The 18461-nt window shown below is 53.9% G+C and overlaps 1 protein-coding gene across 4 annotated transcripts in view; it reads right to left on the bottom strand.

Moving 5' to 3' along the window:
- Positions 1-18461, bottom strand: part of ZFYVE28 (zinc finger FYVE-type containing 28) — a 70195-nt gene that overhangs the window by 20162 nt on the left and 31572 nt on the right. For all 4 annotated transcript variants that reach the window (XM_081055473.1, XM_081055474.1, XM_081055472.1 and 1 more), the window contains exons 5-8: positions 16755-16844; positions 15409-15498; positions 9673-9774; positions 2044-3285 (exon numbers count right to left, since the gene is read on the bottom strand). In XM_081055473.1, coding sequence (XP_080911599.1) covers positions 2044-3285; positions 9673-9774; positions 15409-15498; positions 16755-16844 — 1524 coding nt within the window. The remainder of the gene's footprint in view (positions 1-2043; positions 3286-9672; positions 9775-15408; positions 15499-16754; positions 16845-18461) is intronic.

The raw sequence follows: 18461 nt of genomic DNA, 5'->3' as shown, positions 1-18461 counted from the left end.
GGGCTGCTCTGTCACCTCTGTCCCGGTGTCCCTCGGGCTCCATGAGGTCGGCTTGCCTCTGTTTTGTTGCTGGGTGAGTCTCCGCAGCGTTGCTCAGCCAGCCTGCGACCGTCGGGTGACGTGAAGGGCTCTCCGATGTACTCACAGGCGCCATCTGCTGACCCCCTGGCGCCAGGCCGAGCCCTGCGGACTGCTGTCCAAGGTCCTGACTCAAACACAGGGCCGTCCTGATGACCCTGCTACCTGCCACGTTCTTCTTTCCTCAGACCCTCTGCACCTTCTGGAAATGTCTCCTGGAAGACGAGACCATGTCTCAAGGCTGCTGTGGGGGTTCTCTTTCCTTTGCTCAGCTCAGCTTCAGCCTTTGAGGCCTGACAGTGTGACGTGTCCACCTTGGGACAAGTCAGGAAAACAGCAGGGGGTTCCAGAGAGAAGGTGTCCATTGGCTGTCACCTCAACAAACAGGAAATAAAGTGGGTGCCGGTCTAAAACTAAAATCCATCTGTCCTGTCAGAGAATTTGTGATGGTTTCTTATAAGTCTTGCAGAAAAATGATTCATTTATCAATTGACTTGGGCCCAAGTCGGAGGCCCTGAGGAAGAAAGCTGTCCAGTAGGTTGTGGCTAAGAATTCATCCCATGGACATGGCTGATGAAGCTGGTTTGTGCCCCACAAACAACCTTATCAGAAATGGGAGCGGCGCTTCCATGAGGCTGCTCAATGAACCACCATCTGGAGAAATAAAGTCTATATATCTAATGCCAAATGAAACAAATAAGCCTGCTGTGAGGATAACTGGGGGCATGACCTCAATGAGAATGATTTCAAGTGAATTGAAAGCAGTCTCTCAACTGTATTTTCCAGCAGGATATGCCCTAAGGACAAAAGAACTATTTTAAAAAATCTTAGATGATCACAAGTGTTGGCAAGGATGTGGAGAAACTGAGACCCGTGTACGTGACTGGTATGAAGAAATGCAAACTGCAGCTGCTTTGAAAAAGAGGTGACAGCGCCTCAAATAGCTAAACCATGTGACCCAGCAATTCCACTCCTAGGCACACACCCAGAAGGAATGAAAACTGATGACCACACAAAAACACGTACATAAACTTTCATAGCAGCATTATTCTTAGTAGCCAAAAAATGGAAACAACACACACACACACTCACACCCCGGCTGATGAATGGATAAACAGAATGTGATCCATCTATGATGGAACATTATTCGGCCACAAAGGAAGGAAGACTGGTGTTTGCTACACCATGGAGGTAACGTGAGCGCATGATGTGCAGTAAAAGGGGCCAGACACAAAAGGTTACATATTACGCAATTCTGTTTATATGAAATATCCAGAATAGGCTGATCTATGGAGCCAGGAGATAGATTAGTGGCTGCCAGGGCCTGGGGGAGGGGGAGTCACTGCAGACCCCACGCAGAACGGGCTGCTGCTGGGCACGTGGGCTGTGTGGCCCAGGCCACGAAGCATCGGAGCTCTGAAGGGAGAAGGAGAGCGGCCCTGACACCCCCAGGGTCCTGGTTCTTTGCATGCACCGGTGGGAGGACGAAGCCAGAAAGGAAGAGGCAGTGACTACACAGCCCTGATCCCAGAGACCCTCTTCTCCAGGCGGCCACCTGGGTCAGGTGGGTGCCAGGCCTAGGCCATGCAGGGAGCAGAGAAGTGGAGAGCATGCCCAGAGGCAGCCATGCTCACTTGCCGAGGCCCAGCTCACCCACACACTGATCTTCAGGACCAGGATGGGCCATGTTGGCAAAAGGGAGTCAGCTGAGTGCTTGGCACTGTGCCCATCAGCTGAAAGGTGCCACACTGATCAGGGGGACGTTTCTCAGGTGGATGCGATGGTGACCAGGCCCAGGAGGGTCTGATATAAGCTGCTTAACTTCCCACAGCGTTGGTGCCCACGCCGGACACCCCCAACACATCACACACAGACCACACCTGAGAGGCCTGCAGGAATCAGCCAACAGGATATGCCCCAAATGCACAGTCAGAGGATAAATCCAGTGGCTCGAGAGGCTCTTACCTGGGGCCCAAGGGCTGCCCGGTGTCCTGCTGTCCGCGCTCAGGCTCCTTCTGCTGACTGGCACCATCGCCCCCACTGAGCAGCCTGTCTGCTGAGTCCCCTGGGGGCCCTGAGGTATGTGCCAGGCACTTGCTGGAAGTAGGTGCTTTGGGCTCCTGCCTCTCAGGGACATCCTCTGAGGGCAGGGAGGCCGGGGCGCCCATGGGCAGTGCCTCTGGGGCAGGCCGGGCCTCCTCCAGGCTCTCGGCCCCGTCCTTGGCACTGGCCTTGGCCGAGCCAACGTAAGAGGCGCCAATGCCTCCAGGGCTACACTTGTCCCGCAGGCTCTCAGCTGTGTCCTCCCTGCTGCCCCCACAGCCCCCACAACACACGCAGGAGTTAAGGAGGCAGTTGGTGGCTGTGGCGCTCAGTTTGTGGGAGTCACCGTGTGTCCCCTCAGCCACGGGCTCCACTGGGGGGATGCTGTTTCCGGGGGCTTCCAGGGCGGTGACGGCAGAGGTCAGCGAATTGGGTGATTTGGGATTGAAGATGACCGTGGCCGAGAGCTTCATGCCCCCTGTCCGGTGGGCGATCATCTCGGCCGTCCCGGCATCGTCCACACTCACCTCCCAGCCGTCCAGGTACGGCTGGGCGTCCAGGCAGCTGCAGGAGTTGGGCCCGGCTGCCCGCATTTTGTCGCCCTGGGTGTTGTTGTTATTGCTCAAATCTTCCTCCTCCCCTAGTACGCTGACCCCCGCCTGCCCGCCCGGCCGTGTGTCCTGGGGGTCGGTGCTGGTGCTGCCCGTCCACACAGATGGGCTACCCGTGGCCTCTGCTGGCCCCTCCACGTCATCCATGAAGAATACTGTTCCGTCCTCCTCGTCACCGCCAGGCCGCAGCCGCCTGCTGCCTGGGGACACCTCCCCCCGGGGGCTGCCCTCGCTGCCCGGCCTGCGCGCCGGCGACTGGCAGGCGCTGGGCGGGGACAGCAGGGATGACATCTCGTCCCCAGCCCTGTGGACCATGCGGTTGAGCTGCTCCAGCTCCTGGTCGTCGTACTGCATGGAGCAGGCCAGCTCGGCCTCCGGGTTCGGGGCCTTGGCAGAGAGCAGCTCCTCAGGGGGAAGGGGTGTGGGGAAGGTGGGTGCCAGGGCGGGGGGGGCCTGCGCATCTGCCCGGATGGGGAACTCCACGTCTTGGGAAATGCAGAGGCTCCGTTCCAGCGTGTGGAGCTCGTCCTCACTCAGGGTCTGCAGCAAGTCCCTACAAAGGGCAAAACAAAACAAGTGACAGCCCCAGCAGCCACACCAGCCCCCAGCCGACAGTGGGCACAGTGCCCTGAATGCCTGCACGGGCAGGGGCACAGCAAGGCGTGACATCCGCAGCTGCACACACGGAGCCCTGTCCCCCACACACTGCAAAGCGAGTGGCCGGCCCCACTGGCTCTTGCACCTCTCGCGTCGGGACAGTGGCCATTCGGGGTGGCCGACTGCAATTTCTCAAAAAGGGGGTTCTGAAACCTCATGCTGAAAACAAGAAAGCCCTGATTCTCAAGGACATGAAACTGTGTGAAGGAGAACATTTGGGAATGAAAGAATATATGTTAGTTTTCATAGAGACTTTCATCCTTTTGTTTAACAATGGCTAGTGACCCCGGTCGGTGTGCCAGCCATTGGGCCACACTCAGAAGGACAGGCACTGTCCCTACCCTTGGGGGGAAGAGGCAGATAATAAACAGATATTTATATAAGTGATGACTGAGTAACAGTATCGACAAATACAACACAGAAAACTGCCTGCCAGACGGAGGGTACGGCAGGGCACCTGGCTTCGTCTGGGACTTCCTGTTGGAAGGGGCGCTGACACAGACACCAGAGGTGGGTGCCTGGGATAAGCCTGTGGCAGATGCTCTCTGCTGGGAGAAGCTCGGGCCAGCCGGGGTCTGAGGCCCAGGTTAAACAGCCCAGTGCAGCCATGGACCTGGGTGCTTCTCAGAACCGCACAGCTTGACCCCCATAAACCCCACGGCAGGCTAACAGCACCCGATGGAGAACACCACGTGCCTTTCCAGGCCCTCCTGCCATTAGCACCAGCCTGACTTCTAAAGACAGGGCGCTCTCGCCTGTTTTCCTTCTCTGGAGGTGGGAACTCGCAGTCAGCGCTGTGTGGCAGGCTTTGTTTGTCGGTATATACGTGCAGGGTCACCAGATAAAATACGGGACGTCCAGTTCAATTAGAATTTCAGCTAAACAACAACACGTGGTTAGGAAGGCATTTGTCCTTTTACTGCACTTCACAGATGGTGCGTTTCTGCAAATTGAGGCAAGACCCTCTACCTGCAAGATTACAACTCACTGTATTTCAACATTCGCTTTATTGCAGTAGTCTGAAACTGAACCCACAATAGCTCCGAGATGTGCCTGTGTGTCCCAGATGGGGGGCATTTGGGACATACTTACACTAACAGTGTTCACTGTTTATCAGAAATTTGAACTTAATTGAGCATTCTGCTGGTGTTATTTGTCTAGATGTGACAACTGGGTGTGGTGATATTCGTCGGTGCTGTGGAGCGTTCGTTGTCGTGGCTGTACGTCTTTCCTGGGGGACACAGCACCATCCAGTGATGAATCTCGTCTCGCCTATGGGCCGTGGCCCCCATCTCGGGTACCTCTCCCGGGGAACATGTGTGCCTTTCCAAGTGCACACGTAGGGAGGTGTTAGTGAGAACTGCGCTCAACTGGCCCCCACCTGTCAGCTGCTAAGTACCCATCGTACTTATCATCAGGTCCTTTCTGGTGAGTGTGTAATGCTGTCTCTTGTGGTTGTAAATTGCTTCCATCCAAGGACCAGTGAGGTTGTGCGCCTCTCTCTATGTTGATCGGCCCATAGAACCCTGTCCCGTGCCTGTTCAAGATGTGCACGTTTCTAACTGGGTTGTCTGTCTTTTCCTCACGGAGAGGAGTCCTTCACATATTATGGATTTATTTGTTTGGATATATTCTCCAACTCTGTGACTTGCCTTTTCACTCTCTTAATGGTGTCTTTTGATGAACTGAAGTTTTAAATTTCAGTGAAGTACAACCTATCACATTTTTTATTAGTCTTCTGTGTCCTGTTGAAGAAATCTCTGCCTACTCCAAGTCTCAAAGATGTTCTCCCTAACCTTTACTCTGAAGGCTTTCCTGTTTTTGGCTTTTCGCATTTGTATCTGCAACCCGTCTAGAACTGATTTTTGTATGTGATGGTGGTACGGATCCAGACACGTTTTCTCATATGGGTATTTACTGACTCAACCCATTTATTGGGAAAAAAACCCAGCCATTCCCCACTGTTCTGCAATGCCCCCTTTGTCATAAATCAGGAAGCACATAAGTGTCTCCAGACTCTAGTCTGCTCAGAGGTCAGAAGTCCATCTTCACACGACGCCTTGTCAGCGCTCCTGCAGCTTCACATTAGGCAGTGGCTCCAGCATCGTTCATTTCCATGCAGTACACCCAGCAGCCATGCACACATGTTCACATGCACGGTCACACCAGCGTGGCTTGTGCAAACTAGCAAAGACCATCAAGAGTAGGAGAGAAAAGTGATGTTCTTTGTTTTTTCTCCAGCAATCTCTTTCCTCTTGGCTATTCTGGGCCCTTTGTATTTCTACATGAATTTTAGAATTCATTTGTAAATTTTGGCAAAGATGAAGAAAAGGCCTCCTTTTGACTTTGATTGAGATTGCAATGAATTCCTAATTAATTTGAGACTAACTGTACCTTCTTGGAACCGCTTCCCCAAGTGTGCGACAGCCCTCTAGCTATGTGGGTGTTCACAATTCTATGTCAGTAACATTTCATACCATTCACAGGAAGTCTTACATGTGTTCAGGTTTTTGCCTAAGTAGCCAATGTTTACTGACACTCTTATAGATGATATTTAGAAAATTGCTTTTGTGATAAGACACATGTATCATAAAATTTAACATTTTAACTGTTTTTAAGAGACATTTCAGTGGTATTCAGTACATTTCCCGTGTTGTGCTGCCATCACCACCATCCACCCCCATAACTCATTCATCTTGTAAAACTGAAAGTCTGTCCCCATTAAACACTAACTCCTTACTCTCCCCTCCCTCAGCCCCTGGCAACCACCATTCTACTTTCCGTGTCTATGATTTTGGCTACTGCAGGGATCTCATGTAATTGGAATCACACATTGCTGTATTGTGACTGACTTATTTCATTTAGCCTCATGTCCTCAAGGTTCATCCACGTTGTAGCATATTACAGTCTCATTCCTTTCTAAGGCTGATTAATATTCCATTATGTATATTTCTCATATATTTTTTATGCATTCCTCCACTAATTGTCACTTGAGTGGCTTCCATGTTTTCGCTGTTGTGAGTAGTGCTGCTGTGAACACGGGTGTGCAATATCTCTTCAAGATGCTGATTTCAATTCTTCTCGGTGAGTACCAGAGTGGAATTGCTGGATCTTATGGGAGTTCTGTTTAACTTTTTGAGGAGCCTCCATACTGTTTTCCATAATGACTACACCAATTTATATTCCTAACAGTTCCCTTTCCTCTACGTCCTCGCCAACAACTGTTATTTATTTTTTTATAACGTGTTTCTCTGAAAATAAGACCTAAACGGACAATCAGCTCTAATGTGTATTTTGGAGCAAAAAATTAATGTAAGACCGGTCTAATTTTACTATAAGTCTGGGTCTTACATAAGACCGGGTATAATATAATATAATTTAATAAAGGGTCTTATATTAATTTTTGCTCCAAAAGATGCATTAGAGCTAATTGTCTGGCTAGATCTTACTTTTGGGGAAACACGACAGTAGCCATCTTAATGGTCAGGGTGATTTGCATTTCACTAATGATTAGTGACGCTGAGAATCTTTTCATGTGCTTGTTGGCCATTCATTTGTGTGTCTTCTCTGGAGAAATGTCTATTTGAGTTTTTGCCCATTTGAGCCAGGTTGTTTGTTTTATTGTTGTAAAGTTTTAGGAGTTCTTATGTATTAATAATCCCTTATCAGATATATGATTGGCAAATATTTCTCCATTCTGTGAGTTGCCTTTTTACTCTGTTGATAGTATATTTTGACACACAAAACTTTGAATTTTTCACAAAGTCCAATTTATCTAATTTTTTCTTTCATTGCCTGTGCCTTTAGTGTCATGTCCAAGAAATCACTGCCCAATGCAATGTCATGGAGCTTTTGTCCTGTGTTTTCTTCTAAGAGGTTTACTATTTTAGGTGTTGCATTTAGGCCCTTGTCCAATTTTGAGTTAATTTTTACATATGGTGTTTTAGGCAAGGGCCCATCTGTGTGTGTGTGTGTGTGTGTGTGTGTGTGTATCTTTTATCAGATTAAGGAAATTCCCTTCTATTCCTAAATTGCTAAAAGATGTTTTTCAAATTCTTTTTCTGTAACTTTCAAAATGATTCAGGTTTTCTTACTCTTTCAAAAATTAACATAGCAAGATGTGATTTTTCTTTTCCAGTGTTAAACTATGCTCTGTATAATTTACCCCCATTACAGTGATTGTTTTGTACAGTCCACACTCATTTATAGTAATCTACAGCAGGTTCCTCAATGTCTCCTGCACTTCCATCTGAGATTCTATTCCCTTGGCTGGAGAATGCCAATTAGTTTTCCTTTATGTGTAGGCTGCTGAGAACAAATTCCTTTGGCTTTCTGTTTCTGGATAATTCATTATTGCATTTTTGGAAGGATATTTTTGCTGGGTATAAAATTCTGGTTGGCAGCTATTTTTTTTCAGCAATTTAAATATGTATCGTTTCATTGCCTGCTGACTGCCATTGTTTTTGTTGTTTTTGAGAAGACAGTTGTCAATCTTCCATTCTTTTCAAAGTAATCTGTCCTTTTTCTCTGGCTACATTTAAGATTTTTTTCGTTTTCAGCAACTGTACTCTAACGTACCCAGGTATATTTTGTGTTCCTCTAGCTTGTAGTTTTCTTGAGCCTCCTGAATATGTGAGCAGAGATTTTTCTTCAGTTTTGCAAAATTCTTGGCCATTATTTCTTTGAATATTGCTTCTACCCATTTTCCATACCCCTGCCTCCTGATTCAAATTACGTATGTCAGACTTTTGAGTATGCCACATGTCTTCTATGAAGACTGTCCCCTTACCCATGTCCCCAGCACTGGCCCTTCCCTTCCCCCCATTTGCTCTGAGCACCCGGTACATCCCTGCCCGGTCTCAGCATCATCCATCTCCCAGTCAGACACTCAGGGTTGGGCAGGGGCTGTGGCCTCTGGGCCCAGGGTCACATGCTGCGCAGGATGCTCATGGCTGAATCTGGGCACCAGGGAAGCAGCCAGCAGCCATGTACCCAATGGATCTCGGACTGGATCAAGCACCCCATCACAGGGCCCCAGGCTGTGGCTCACGCAGCCCCAAACCCACTGACTCTCCAAGACCATCATGCTGGGTCACTTTTCACTGTCTGAGTTCACGGCACCTGGCTCCTGACAGGGTTCTGTGTTCTCCCAGCTCCCCAAAAGAACCGGCAGTGGCCGAGGAAAGGTGGCCCAGGCAGTCTGTGCCTGAGACTGCCTTGTGCTCAGAAGTCCCGCTGGACCCAGGAAGGAGCATCACAGGGGTCCACAGGGTCATTACTGGACCAACAGCCTGGGAAGGGGGCTTCCTGGAGACCAGGGCAGTGGCAGGAAAGACCTTGGAGTCCAAGGCAACGGAGCCAGGGAGGCACTCAAGAGGATACACAGCCCTAGCTGCCTGCTGCCCATATCTCCAGGAGGCCCGAACTGGGCCCTGTCAGCTCAGAGACGCCACCAGCAGGGAGGCCTCCACACCTGTTTAAAGTGAGGGTTTTCAGGGAGGCTTAAGGTGTGGGGCAGCGGGTGCTGGAGAACCTGTTGCTGAAGGGCCAGGGGACCCTCAAAGCAGAGCACAGTCACCCATGCCAGCTGTCACCAAGTCCGCAGGACAGCACAGATGGGGCCCTGGATGCCAATGCCACCTGGGCCGGTCACCAGGGACCACCAGAGGGGGGCAGGGCGAACAACAGTGTTGGGGGGCAGCACTGGGCACTCAAGAGAACTGAAGCATTCAACCCTTAAACTAGTCAGAAAACAAGTAAAAGCCTCTGGAGGGGGTGTTGGGAGCACACGTGGGTAAGCACTAGTCCCAGCCCGGGCTCTGGCCACAGCCTGTGTGCAGGGGCATGGGCTGGCCCAGCAGCCCGGGATGTCCCATCCGGGCAGGCTGTGTGCCCCTGGGTGCATCCCAAATTACCCATTTCATAGCCTCTCCTATGAAACAGGCCTCCTCTGTCCAGCGGGTCTACCAGCCAGGGAATTTACACTGAAGTCCTCCATGTTACTGACCAAGAACAAAGACTTTTGTTATGGATAAGGGACAGCATGGAGCCTCAAAGGGGCTCCAACATCACAAACCAGCAACTAAGACCAACAGCAAGGTGTCAGCACCACTGGCTTGAGCAGGAGAGACCTAGTAACTAACTACCTGCCCGTCCTCAGGGAAAGGAGGGCAAACACCGGCTTCAGCACCCCACACTCTGTTGCCCTGCCCTCTCCTCCCCTGCCCATCTCTCCCCGTCCCCTGCCCCTCTTCCCCTCCCCATCCTCCTTCTTTGCCCCCACCTTATTTTCCGCAGTAAAGTGTGGAAGGGCCGGAACAGCTCAGACATGTCTTCTGCCTTGCGGTCCAAGTTCAGAGGTCCGTCTGCATAGACTACGAGGCCACTGCATTCAAGACACAAAAGCCAGCCTCGCATCAGGCCCTGCGGCCTCCTGGGCAAGGAGTCCTCAGGTGTGGTCTGGGGATGAGGACTCTGGTCGCCTGGTGCTCAGCCCTGCCCGTGCTTCACCTCGTGATAAAATCTTAAGTTTAGAAAAAAGCAATGAAACTTGTTTACCACACTATCCTGGTTTGGAGTTGATTAGCTATGGTCGTTCAAGGATCATAAAATAATCATAAACGCACGTGTGGCCATATCACCAGCGCCATCAGATCAAGGTGAGTTCCTGAGACCTATCGCCTGGAAAATGGAAAAACTGACTCGTGTTTAAACTGATGTCCAGCATAGAGGTTTGTGAGAGCTAGTCCTGAAACCACGAGCTCCAAAAGCAAACAGAAGGGGTGGGTGAGAGCCTCAGAGCCCTGCCCGGACCCTCACCACAGCCAGGCCGCCTGGGACCCAGTGGGGTCAAGGATGAGCATCTCAGGGACTCTTTGCACAGACAGGTGTGACTTTTCACAGTGGTGCTCTCCAACTCTCCTCAACTCCCAAGGGACTCCCAGACCGCTGGTCTCATCACTCCCGTCCACCCTCACAGTCCAGGGGCTGCCCTGAGTCTAACACTGGTCACAGCCTCTCCGGGCTCCTCGGCCCACAGCAGGCTGTGACAATCCATCCAGTCCTGGCACACACTCCTGGACCCCGCAAGGGTGCCCACAATGAGCTGTGTGCTTTGTGCTCCCCCTGCCTCTGCCCAGGCCATCCCCCAGCGCACCTTTCCCTCGCAGCAGTCTGGCCCATACTCCGTCCCTGTTCAAGACAAGAGGCAGCCTCCTGTCGCCCCCCAGGCAGGACAGACCCGCTCTCCCAGGCATCCCTGTGCTGTGAGAGGTGCTCCCTCCCCTGGACTGGACCCCATGCCCCATGTGACTCCGTTCAGATGCCACCCCCAGGTGCCCTGGATCCTGCAGGCAGAACCATGTTCACCCCAACGGCGATCTCGCCACACACTGCGCAGCCCGGCGAGCGCCAGGTGTGCACCAGCATCCATGTCCAGACCCCTCTCTCCAAGAGACAACCGGTCCAGGAGTACCCTTCTCTGGGTGCTTCCCCCCGGTCCCGGGGGACCAGATGGCTAAGGCTTTTGCACATCTTGGGTGCCCAGGGAATATCCACTGTGAACATGGCACCAGTCTCCTCTCTGCAAATGAACAGCGCCTTATCACCAGCGTCGGGGCTGGTCACCAGCATCCAACACGGTGTCCCCATTAGTCCAGGAACGCATCCGGTTCAGTGAAAGAAAAACACAAACTGATCAACAAAACTGAATCAAGGGACTTTTTCCCTAAAAAACGTTGAGTTTCGTGTGCAAAGAAAAAAGGGACCTCGATGCCTCTCCTGGGTCGCAGGCAGGACACCGGCTGCCTCGGAAGTGTGGTAAGAAAGCTCCCTCCTTCCTGCTCAGCACAACCCTCACAGAGCATGGACCTGCAAGGCCACAGATACCAACTCCTCCCGGTGAGAGAAGAGGGGGACCCAAGAGGTTGGGGGACCAAAGACGTCCCTCGGCTTTGTCCCGGTGCCCAGCAGTGCGCCCACATGCACTATGTGCTCTGGGCTGGCTGAGCCGTCCTGCTCAGCAACTCCAGAAGTGTAGCCAACTACCTAGAATGAGAGGCAGGGAGAAGGCCTGTGGGACGGCCAAGATGCCTGTGTCCCTGTGATCAGGCATCCCCGAGGACAGAGCTGGCCTTGGTGTCCTGGTAGGAGCTCAGCAAACATCTGCTCAGTGTCCCACGGGCCTAGGCCCTGATGCAACGAGGGTGGAGGGGTGGGGGGTGGGCAATGAAGCCATCAGAAGAAGCAGTTGGGTCCCGTGTAGTCGCCACCCATGGCTACTGCCCAGCATGGCTAGGGGTTCATGCGTCACACCATCACTGGCCACACAGGCCCATGTCCCTACCACCTTGCCAAGGAGGGGCAAGCAGCCCCCACAGCTGAGCCTGGCAGCCAGGTGGCTGGGTCCCAGGGGAGCCCTGGTATACATGGGGATGGGGAGCAAAGGGGGGGTCTTACTGAGCACAGTGAGAGGCAGGGCTCAGATCCAGCTCAGGTCAGCAGTGGGATGGCGCCCAGCATCGTGGAGAATGCCAGGGCCCCCACTCCTATTATTTATGTGGTCTTCTCACTTTCTTGACAATGACCTTTGATGTACAAAAGTTTCTGTGATGAAGTCCAACTTAGCCATTTTTTCATGTGTTGCTCATGCTTTTGGTGTCAAATGTAAGAATCTGAGCATAGAGATTCACCTCCTGGATTAGTCAGAGTTCTCCAGAGAAGCAGAACCAACACCACTTAATGGGCCAGTAATGCTATGTCTGAGGTGTCATTACCTTGTGCAGGTTCAGAGTGGGGCCTGGCACGCAGCAAGTGTACCATCACCTCCTTGTAACATTTTATTTACAGGTGGGAAGGGGCTGGGGGTGGGGGAGGCCACAGAGACCCCGCCCCCAGCTCCTGCCGTCCCTCCCAGCTCCCCCGCCTCCACTCTGCTCTGGGCGCTCCCTGAGTGTCACCTGGGGGTCCCAGGACACCCACATCTCAAAGGCACAGTCCTGAAAACAGATAGTCCCAGGAATGCCGGCTGCGGGGTCTTTATTTCCACAAGTGCCTGTTACTCAATCCAGCCCAGTTGCTGCCTGCCCACCTACCCAAATTCTCCGACCCTACAGTCTCGCCTGCTGGGCTCCCACCCCCACTTCAGGAGCTGTGCTCTAGGCCCTGATGAGCCTCTCCCTCATGCTGGTTCTTGTCCACTCCAGAAGGTTGCTGCACCGAGCCCCCCAATCCATCCAGCACCCAGAACACTCCATGGCAAGTGCCTGTCTTCCCTATCTGCGCACTTCCCACATGGGCATCGCAGTGTCCCTGGGGACGAGCACAGGGCCAGGCGTACAGTAGACACGCAACACGTGCTCGCTGGTGAATACGAGGAGTGAGTCTTGGGCCCCACGCTGGGCAGCAGCGGCCTCTGCCTGTCTGGCCCAGAGTGACCACTGTGCACAATGAGGGACGAGAGAGGGTGCTGTCGGCGGGGATGGCTGTGGGTCCTGGAGGGACCGGGTGAGTGTCCCCAAAGGGGTGGCTCTAGGATCAGCTCGCACCCGCTCCTTCTGGAAGGATGGAGGATTTGGATTACAACCCATCTCAGATCCTAGGACCACAGCCTGGCTCCAAGGTCAGACCTGCTTCTAGGTGCTGGGGCGGTTCTGAGTTCATATGTGGAACCAGAGGGCCTCCTTAGCGGGCTGTCGTGTGGCCCCACCCTGGACGGCACGAGCCGCTCTGCTCCCCAGACTCTGGCTTTGGGCTCCTGCTCCCAGCGGCCCCACAGCAGGCCCCATGGCTCCTGCTCTCTCTTCACTCAGCTTCAAAACTGGGCCCCCTCTGCTGTGACTCAGAGCCTCCTGGTCCTCAGGGATCCCTCAGCTCTGCTCCAGGTCCCCTCCAGCCTGAGCCTGAGGGGACCGCAGGGACAAAGGCCCTGCCCACGGGAATCCCCCACCCCACCCAGGATGAGGGCCTCCTCGGGCTGCTGGCCCAGACAGAGGGGACAGAGGAAAAGCAAAAGTTCAGATGCCAGCAGGATGAACGTGAGGTCAGCAAATGGCATAGTGAAGCTGGTCAGGGAGAAGTGGCCTTGGGAGGCCAGCTCAGTGAGATCGGAAAGGCCCAAGGCCACTGTCCTGCAGCCACCCTGGCTCGGGCTGATGGCGATGGTGACAGGGAGGCCGATAAGGAGCTGAACAACCATGTGCCAGACTTGAGTATGAAAACCCGGAACAGCACGCGCTCCGATTGCTGGGCACCTCGGCTTTATCTTAAACCCGTAGCTGCCTGAGTGCGGCTCGCGTTCCCGTGAAGTTTAGAGTAGGTTCCCCGAGAGGGTATCGGTCCCTCTTGTCCCCAAGATCCAGGACACATGGGGCTTGACGAGTACCTGCTGGCAGGCTGGGCAGGGGGGCAGCAGAGGCCACAGTGGGGCAGGCAGTGCATCCACACCACACCTGTGTCCTGTGAGGAGGACACCAAGGAAAGCCACCAGAGCCACCGGCGTGGTGACACCCCCTGCTCAGGCTGAGGGGCTGAGCCTGGCATTCCCTAGGGCATTTGGGAGGCGTGTAGCCAGGGCAGCGTCTGGACCAACAGGCAGGGCACAGCACCTTACAGACCCTGTCCCCAGCATGCCCAGACTCAAGCAGCTTTACTGCTCAGTCTTTTAAACAAAGGGCCAAAATACTTATCAGTTTCTTCAAAATGAGTTTGGCCTTAGAGAGCCATTTGCCTGGAAAGAAAACAATGCAACAAACTGCAGCCCCCGTCCGAGCGCAGCTCCGAGGGCAAGAAGCCACGTCACCCCAGACCACCCACACTGACCCACTGAGGACATGTGTCTTCCTCCTCCTACATCTTCAGGTGAAGGGAAATGATCAAATTCTAGCAATTAAGGCAACTGAAAGTGTCGCAGGCCCCTAACGTGATATCGCCCACGCCTGCTTTTCTTGATTTGTAAACTTAGGGAAAAGACAACTGTAAGGAAAGAGGACAATGAAAGGAATGGGGCTGGGGCGCCGGGCTGTGGGGTTGCCCTGGACACCCCCAGGCTGGGCACCATCCAAAGACCACCCTAAAGACCTCCAGGAAGGGAACAAGCTCAGGGGAAGCCACAGGTGTGGTGGGAGGGGTGGAACCCATTTGTCCAGAGGGCCAGGGGTCAGGCGACTCTGACACCCTGGGAGCCCCTGCCCGCCCATGGTCCCCCAGCTTCATCACTAAGCCTCTTCTCTGCAGTTAAGTCCAGTCCTGCCCAAGGCATCACGTGTCTGTCTCCTATGCATTTAACCCTCTAGGGTCTCAGGGCCCAGGGCCGATTCACCCCAGCTCACTCCCCCACCCTTGCGCACAGCACACCACTTGTCCATCTCCCTGCAGTTGACAGAGGCCCCTCTGTCCCAGAAGGTGGCCCAGCCCGCTGCATGGCCACCATCCCCCACCGCTCCTACCACTGCACCCCCGTTTCCCAAAGAAGGAGGTCCCGTGCTCACCCCCAGGGCCTTTGCAGGGGTTCTCCCTGGCCTGCGCCTGGCCGGGTCCTGGACTCCATGCCCACCCCCCACGCCCTGGCCACGTCACTGATATCCACATCTTCAACCAGCATTGTCCCCTGCTCTCTGCCAGCTGCCCACTGGGCCCTCCCCAGCTGTGAGTCCCATGGGCCTTTCTGTGGGGCTCCCCGTGGCCCACTTACTCCCCGTCCTCCTCCATGCTCCCTCACCTGGCCAGAGGGAAGGTGGTCTCTGGCAGTCAGGGTGTGGCTGGGCAGCAGTGGACCCAGCCCAGAACACCTGGGCTCTGACCTCAGCTGTGCGACACTCAGCTAGTGACCAAGTGCTTCCAGTCTAGTTGTATTTCAGGCCTGGCTCCATGCTGCCCTGACATCTTTGAGCCCACAAGACCTCCAAGGCCTAACCCTGCTCTCTCCAGATAGGCTCCCCACCGAGATACCCCCCTTCCATTCGCCTTGACAGTCCTGCTGGGTTTCTGCAAAAGAAGCGCCCCAGGCTGCAGGAACACTCACCACACGATGGCCAACCTGGGGATGGTGAACATGAGGGCCGGCTCGTAGTCGTCGATCATGTCCTGAGTCAGGTACCCAAAGTCCAGGGCCCTGGTGGGGTGGGGAGAGAGGGTGAGAAGGGGCGGAGCCTGGCCCCCTTCCCCCCAATGTCCTGGGTCAGCCTGAGCTGGGAAGGCAGCCCACTCAACCTCTCCCGGGCCGTGCGCAGGGGGCAGTCAGGAGGGTGACAAGAGCCCCCTGAGCCCTCTCATGTGCAGGCAGAGGCAGCGCACACTGACTTCCATCTCCCAGCTGCCTGACCCCAGCTCCAGGGCGGGAGTAGGTAGGTGTGCCTGTGAGGAGAGCCGGCGAGGACAGTTACAGTGTCCGACAAACGGCACAAGAAAGCTAATCCAGTCTTGGGCTTGCTCACCCAAGAAATTGAAACAACTCAAGTTGCAAGAGTGAATGAGGAGCCAGACATTTCCCCAAACACCACAATGCTCCCCAGAGCAGAAACTGCTCTGGGTCCCACTGCCAGGCCGTCTACACTCCAAGAGTAGGCCACTGGCGTGATGGCACCAAGTAGAAGGTCTTTCCTGTAACCTTATTGTTTTGATGATTTGAAATACCTCTCAATACGTAAACAGTGGATAATCTGTCTTTAAAAAGTAACAAAATTATGATGTGATATTAGGCAACTTTAAAACTTACCTGATACCATAGCACTAGTCAAACAGGGGGAACATTATACATTAAATCTTAGTCCCAAAATCCATGCAGAAAAATCTGAGTTCAAATTACTGTACAAGGCATGATAAGCACATTGATGATTTACCCCAAAACCTTGTTCTGGAAACCTAGCAAGGCCTTATCCTGGCCTGTGGAGTGAGGAGGTGAAGGGGTGAGGAGGTGAGGGGGTGAGGAGGTGAGGGGGTGAGGAGGTGAGGGGGTGAGGGGGGTGAGGACATTGAATGAGAAAGTGAGGAGGGTCAGGTGAGGAAAGTAAGGAAGTCAAGGTGAGGAGGTGAGGAGGTGAGGAGGTGAAGGGGTGAGGGGGTGAGGGGGTGAGGACATTGAATGAGAAGGTGAGGAGGGTCAGGTGAGGAAAGTAAGGAAGTCGAGGTGAGGAGGTGAGGAGGGCCAGCTCCTCGCGACTGAGCCTGTGCAGCTCTCATCCTCTGTCACAGAACTTTCTGTCACCTGCACTTCACCTTCAGGACCTGCCCCCTGGGCTCAGAGAAAAGGGCAGAGGGGCTGAGGGATCAGGCCGGCTGCTGTGAGGCACGGAGGCCTCTGGGGCCTGCCCGGGGCTGGGGGAAGGACACGGTCCTGTCTCAGGGCCCGTGGGGCACAGGTCACCTCACCTCTCCACCGTCTCACAGAACAGCACAATGACCTCCTGCTGCACGTAGTACTCCCTGGGGGACTTCACGGGTACCATGGCCGAGACGTAGCTGCAAAGACAGTGAGTGAGTGCTGCCCTCGGGCCACCAATGCATCTTCCTGGAACAAAGGACATCTCAGATGGAACCAAGTTAGGTCCCTGAGCACCACATGGTACCGCAACAACTTTGCCAAGCCACAGCCCCCAGCATGACTGTCAGTAAAACCAGATCTCCTCCCAGGCTCAGGGAGCCTGGCACCTGCTCAGCCTCCAGCCCTGACCATCTTGGCCCTAACCAGTGAGCAAGTGAACTAATAAATGAAAGAATGAATGAAGGCATACATAGGTGGTGAGCAACCCCCTGAGCCTGGCCATGGGCGTATCAGGGGCCGGCAAGCTGCACGCGGTGGGACATGGGCCCCATAGGACATCTGCTGAGTGGATGTAAAAACGTCCCAGTCTGTCCAACCACTCCCCAGGTGGGAACACTTTCCGTTCCTTCTAAATCACTGACTCTAATTCCGTTTCCCCGAAAATAAGATCTAGCTGGACCATCAGCTCTAATGCGTCTTTTGGAGCAAAAATTAATGTAAGAGCAGGTATTATTATATTTTATTATACTGTATTATACTATATCGTATCATATCATATCATATCATATATTATAAAGACCAGGTCTCATATTATAGTAAAACAAGACCGGCTCTTACATTAATTTTTGCTCCAAAGACACATTAGAGCTGATGGTCCAGCTAGGTCTCATTTTTGGGGAAACACGGTTGTTCCTTGTTAGGAAAGCTTGTTTGGGAATTCTGGGGAAGAGAGAAGAAAATAAAACTCAAGCTTCCTGCTTCCCGGGGAGCACTGCCCTTATCTCCTGGCTCGGGTTCCTCCTAAAGGTTGACACGTTACAAATGGACAGCTTTTATGAAGCGCGACCACTGTGGACGCAGAGCGAGTCCTGCTGCTTGTCACCTACCGTGAGTGCTCCGTGTCTGTGGATGCTTGCAGCATGCCCACCCCCACCCCCAGTCCAGGCTCTCCTAACCCCCTTCCTGTGGGTAGCCTGTGGGGCGGGCCAGGTGGGCACCTGCTGTGCAGAGGAGTAGGGCAGGCTTTGCCTCAGAAGGAGCAGCAGCAGCCCCCTGGGCCACATGTGGGGGACAAGCACAGGGAGAGTGGACATTCAGAGCTGGGTGGTAGTGCCAGTGTGGGAGCCTATGGGGGTAGGGGTACATGTAATCCACGCACTGCCCTGAGCTGGGGACTGCCCCACCCTCCTCCCATGGGGCTGGTGTCCCCTGGGCAGCAGCGACTTCCCTGTTCATGCTGTATCCCAGATCGGGACACAAAGAGCCAGTGCCATGTGTTTGTGGGATGAACAGCTGGGGTGAAGAGGGCAGCTGGGAACCAACGGCAGGGTGAGTGCAGGCTCTAACTCAAAGGCGGAGATGAGAGGCCACCAGGGGGAAGGGGGCAGCAGCAGGTGGAGGCTCGAGCTGGCACCATGGGTAACTTTTACCTGCAGGACCCTCAGGGGGCTTTACCCCTGTGGTGCATCATGGAGGGGCAGCAGTGAGGTGGGGTGGATAGCTGGGGTCTCCTTTATCCCGGGGTCACCTTTGACTGTCTCTGAGATGTATCTCCCATCCCTGGAAAGGTGCCCTGGCCTCACCCCCACAGTGTG

This window comes from Rhinolophus hipposideros (assembly GCF_964194185.1).
Source record: "Rhinolophus hipposideros genome assembly, chromosome: 1".
In the NCBI taxonomy this organism is placed as follows: Eukaryota; Metazoa; Chordata; class Mammalia; order Chiroptera; family Rhinolophidae; genus Rhinolophus; species Rhinolophus hipposideros.
The sequence above is the reverse complement of the archived record's forward strand: the minus strand, read 5'-3'. Positions and strand labels throughout refer to the sequence as shown.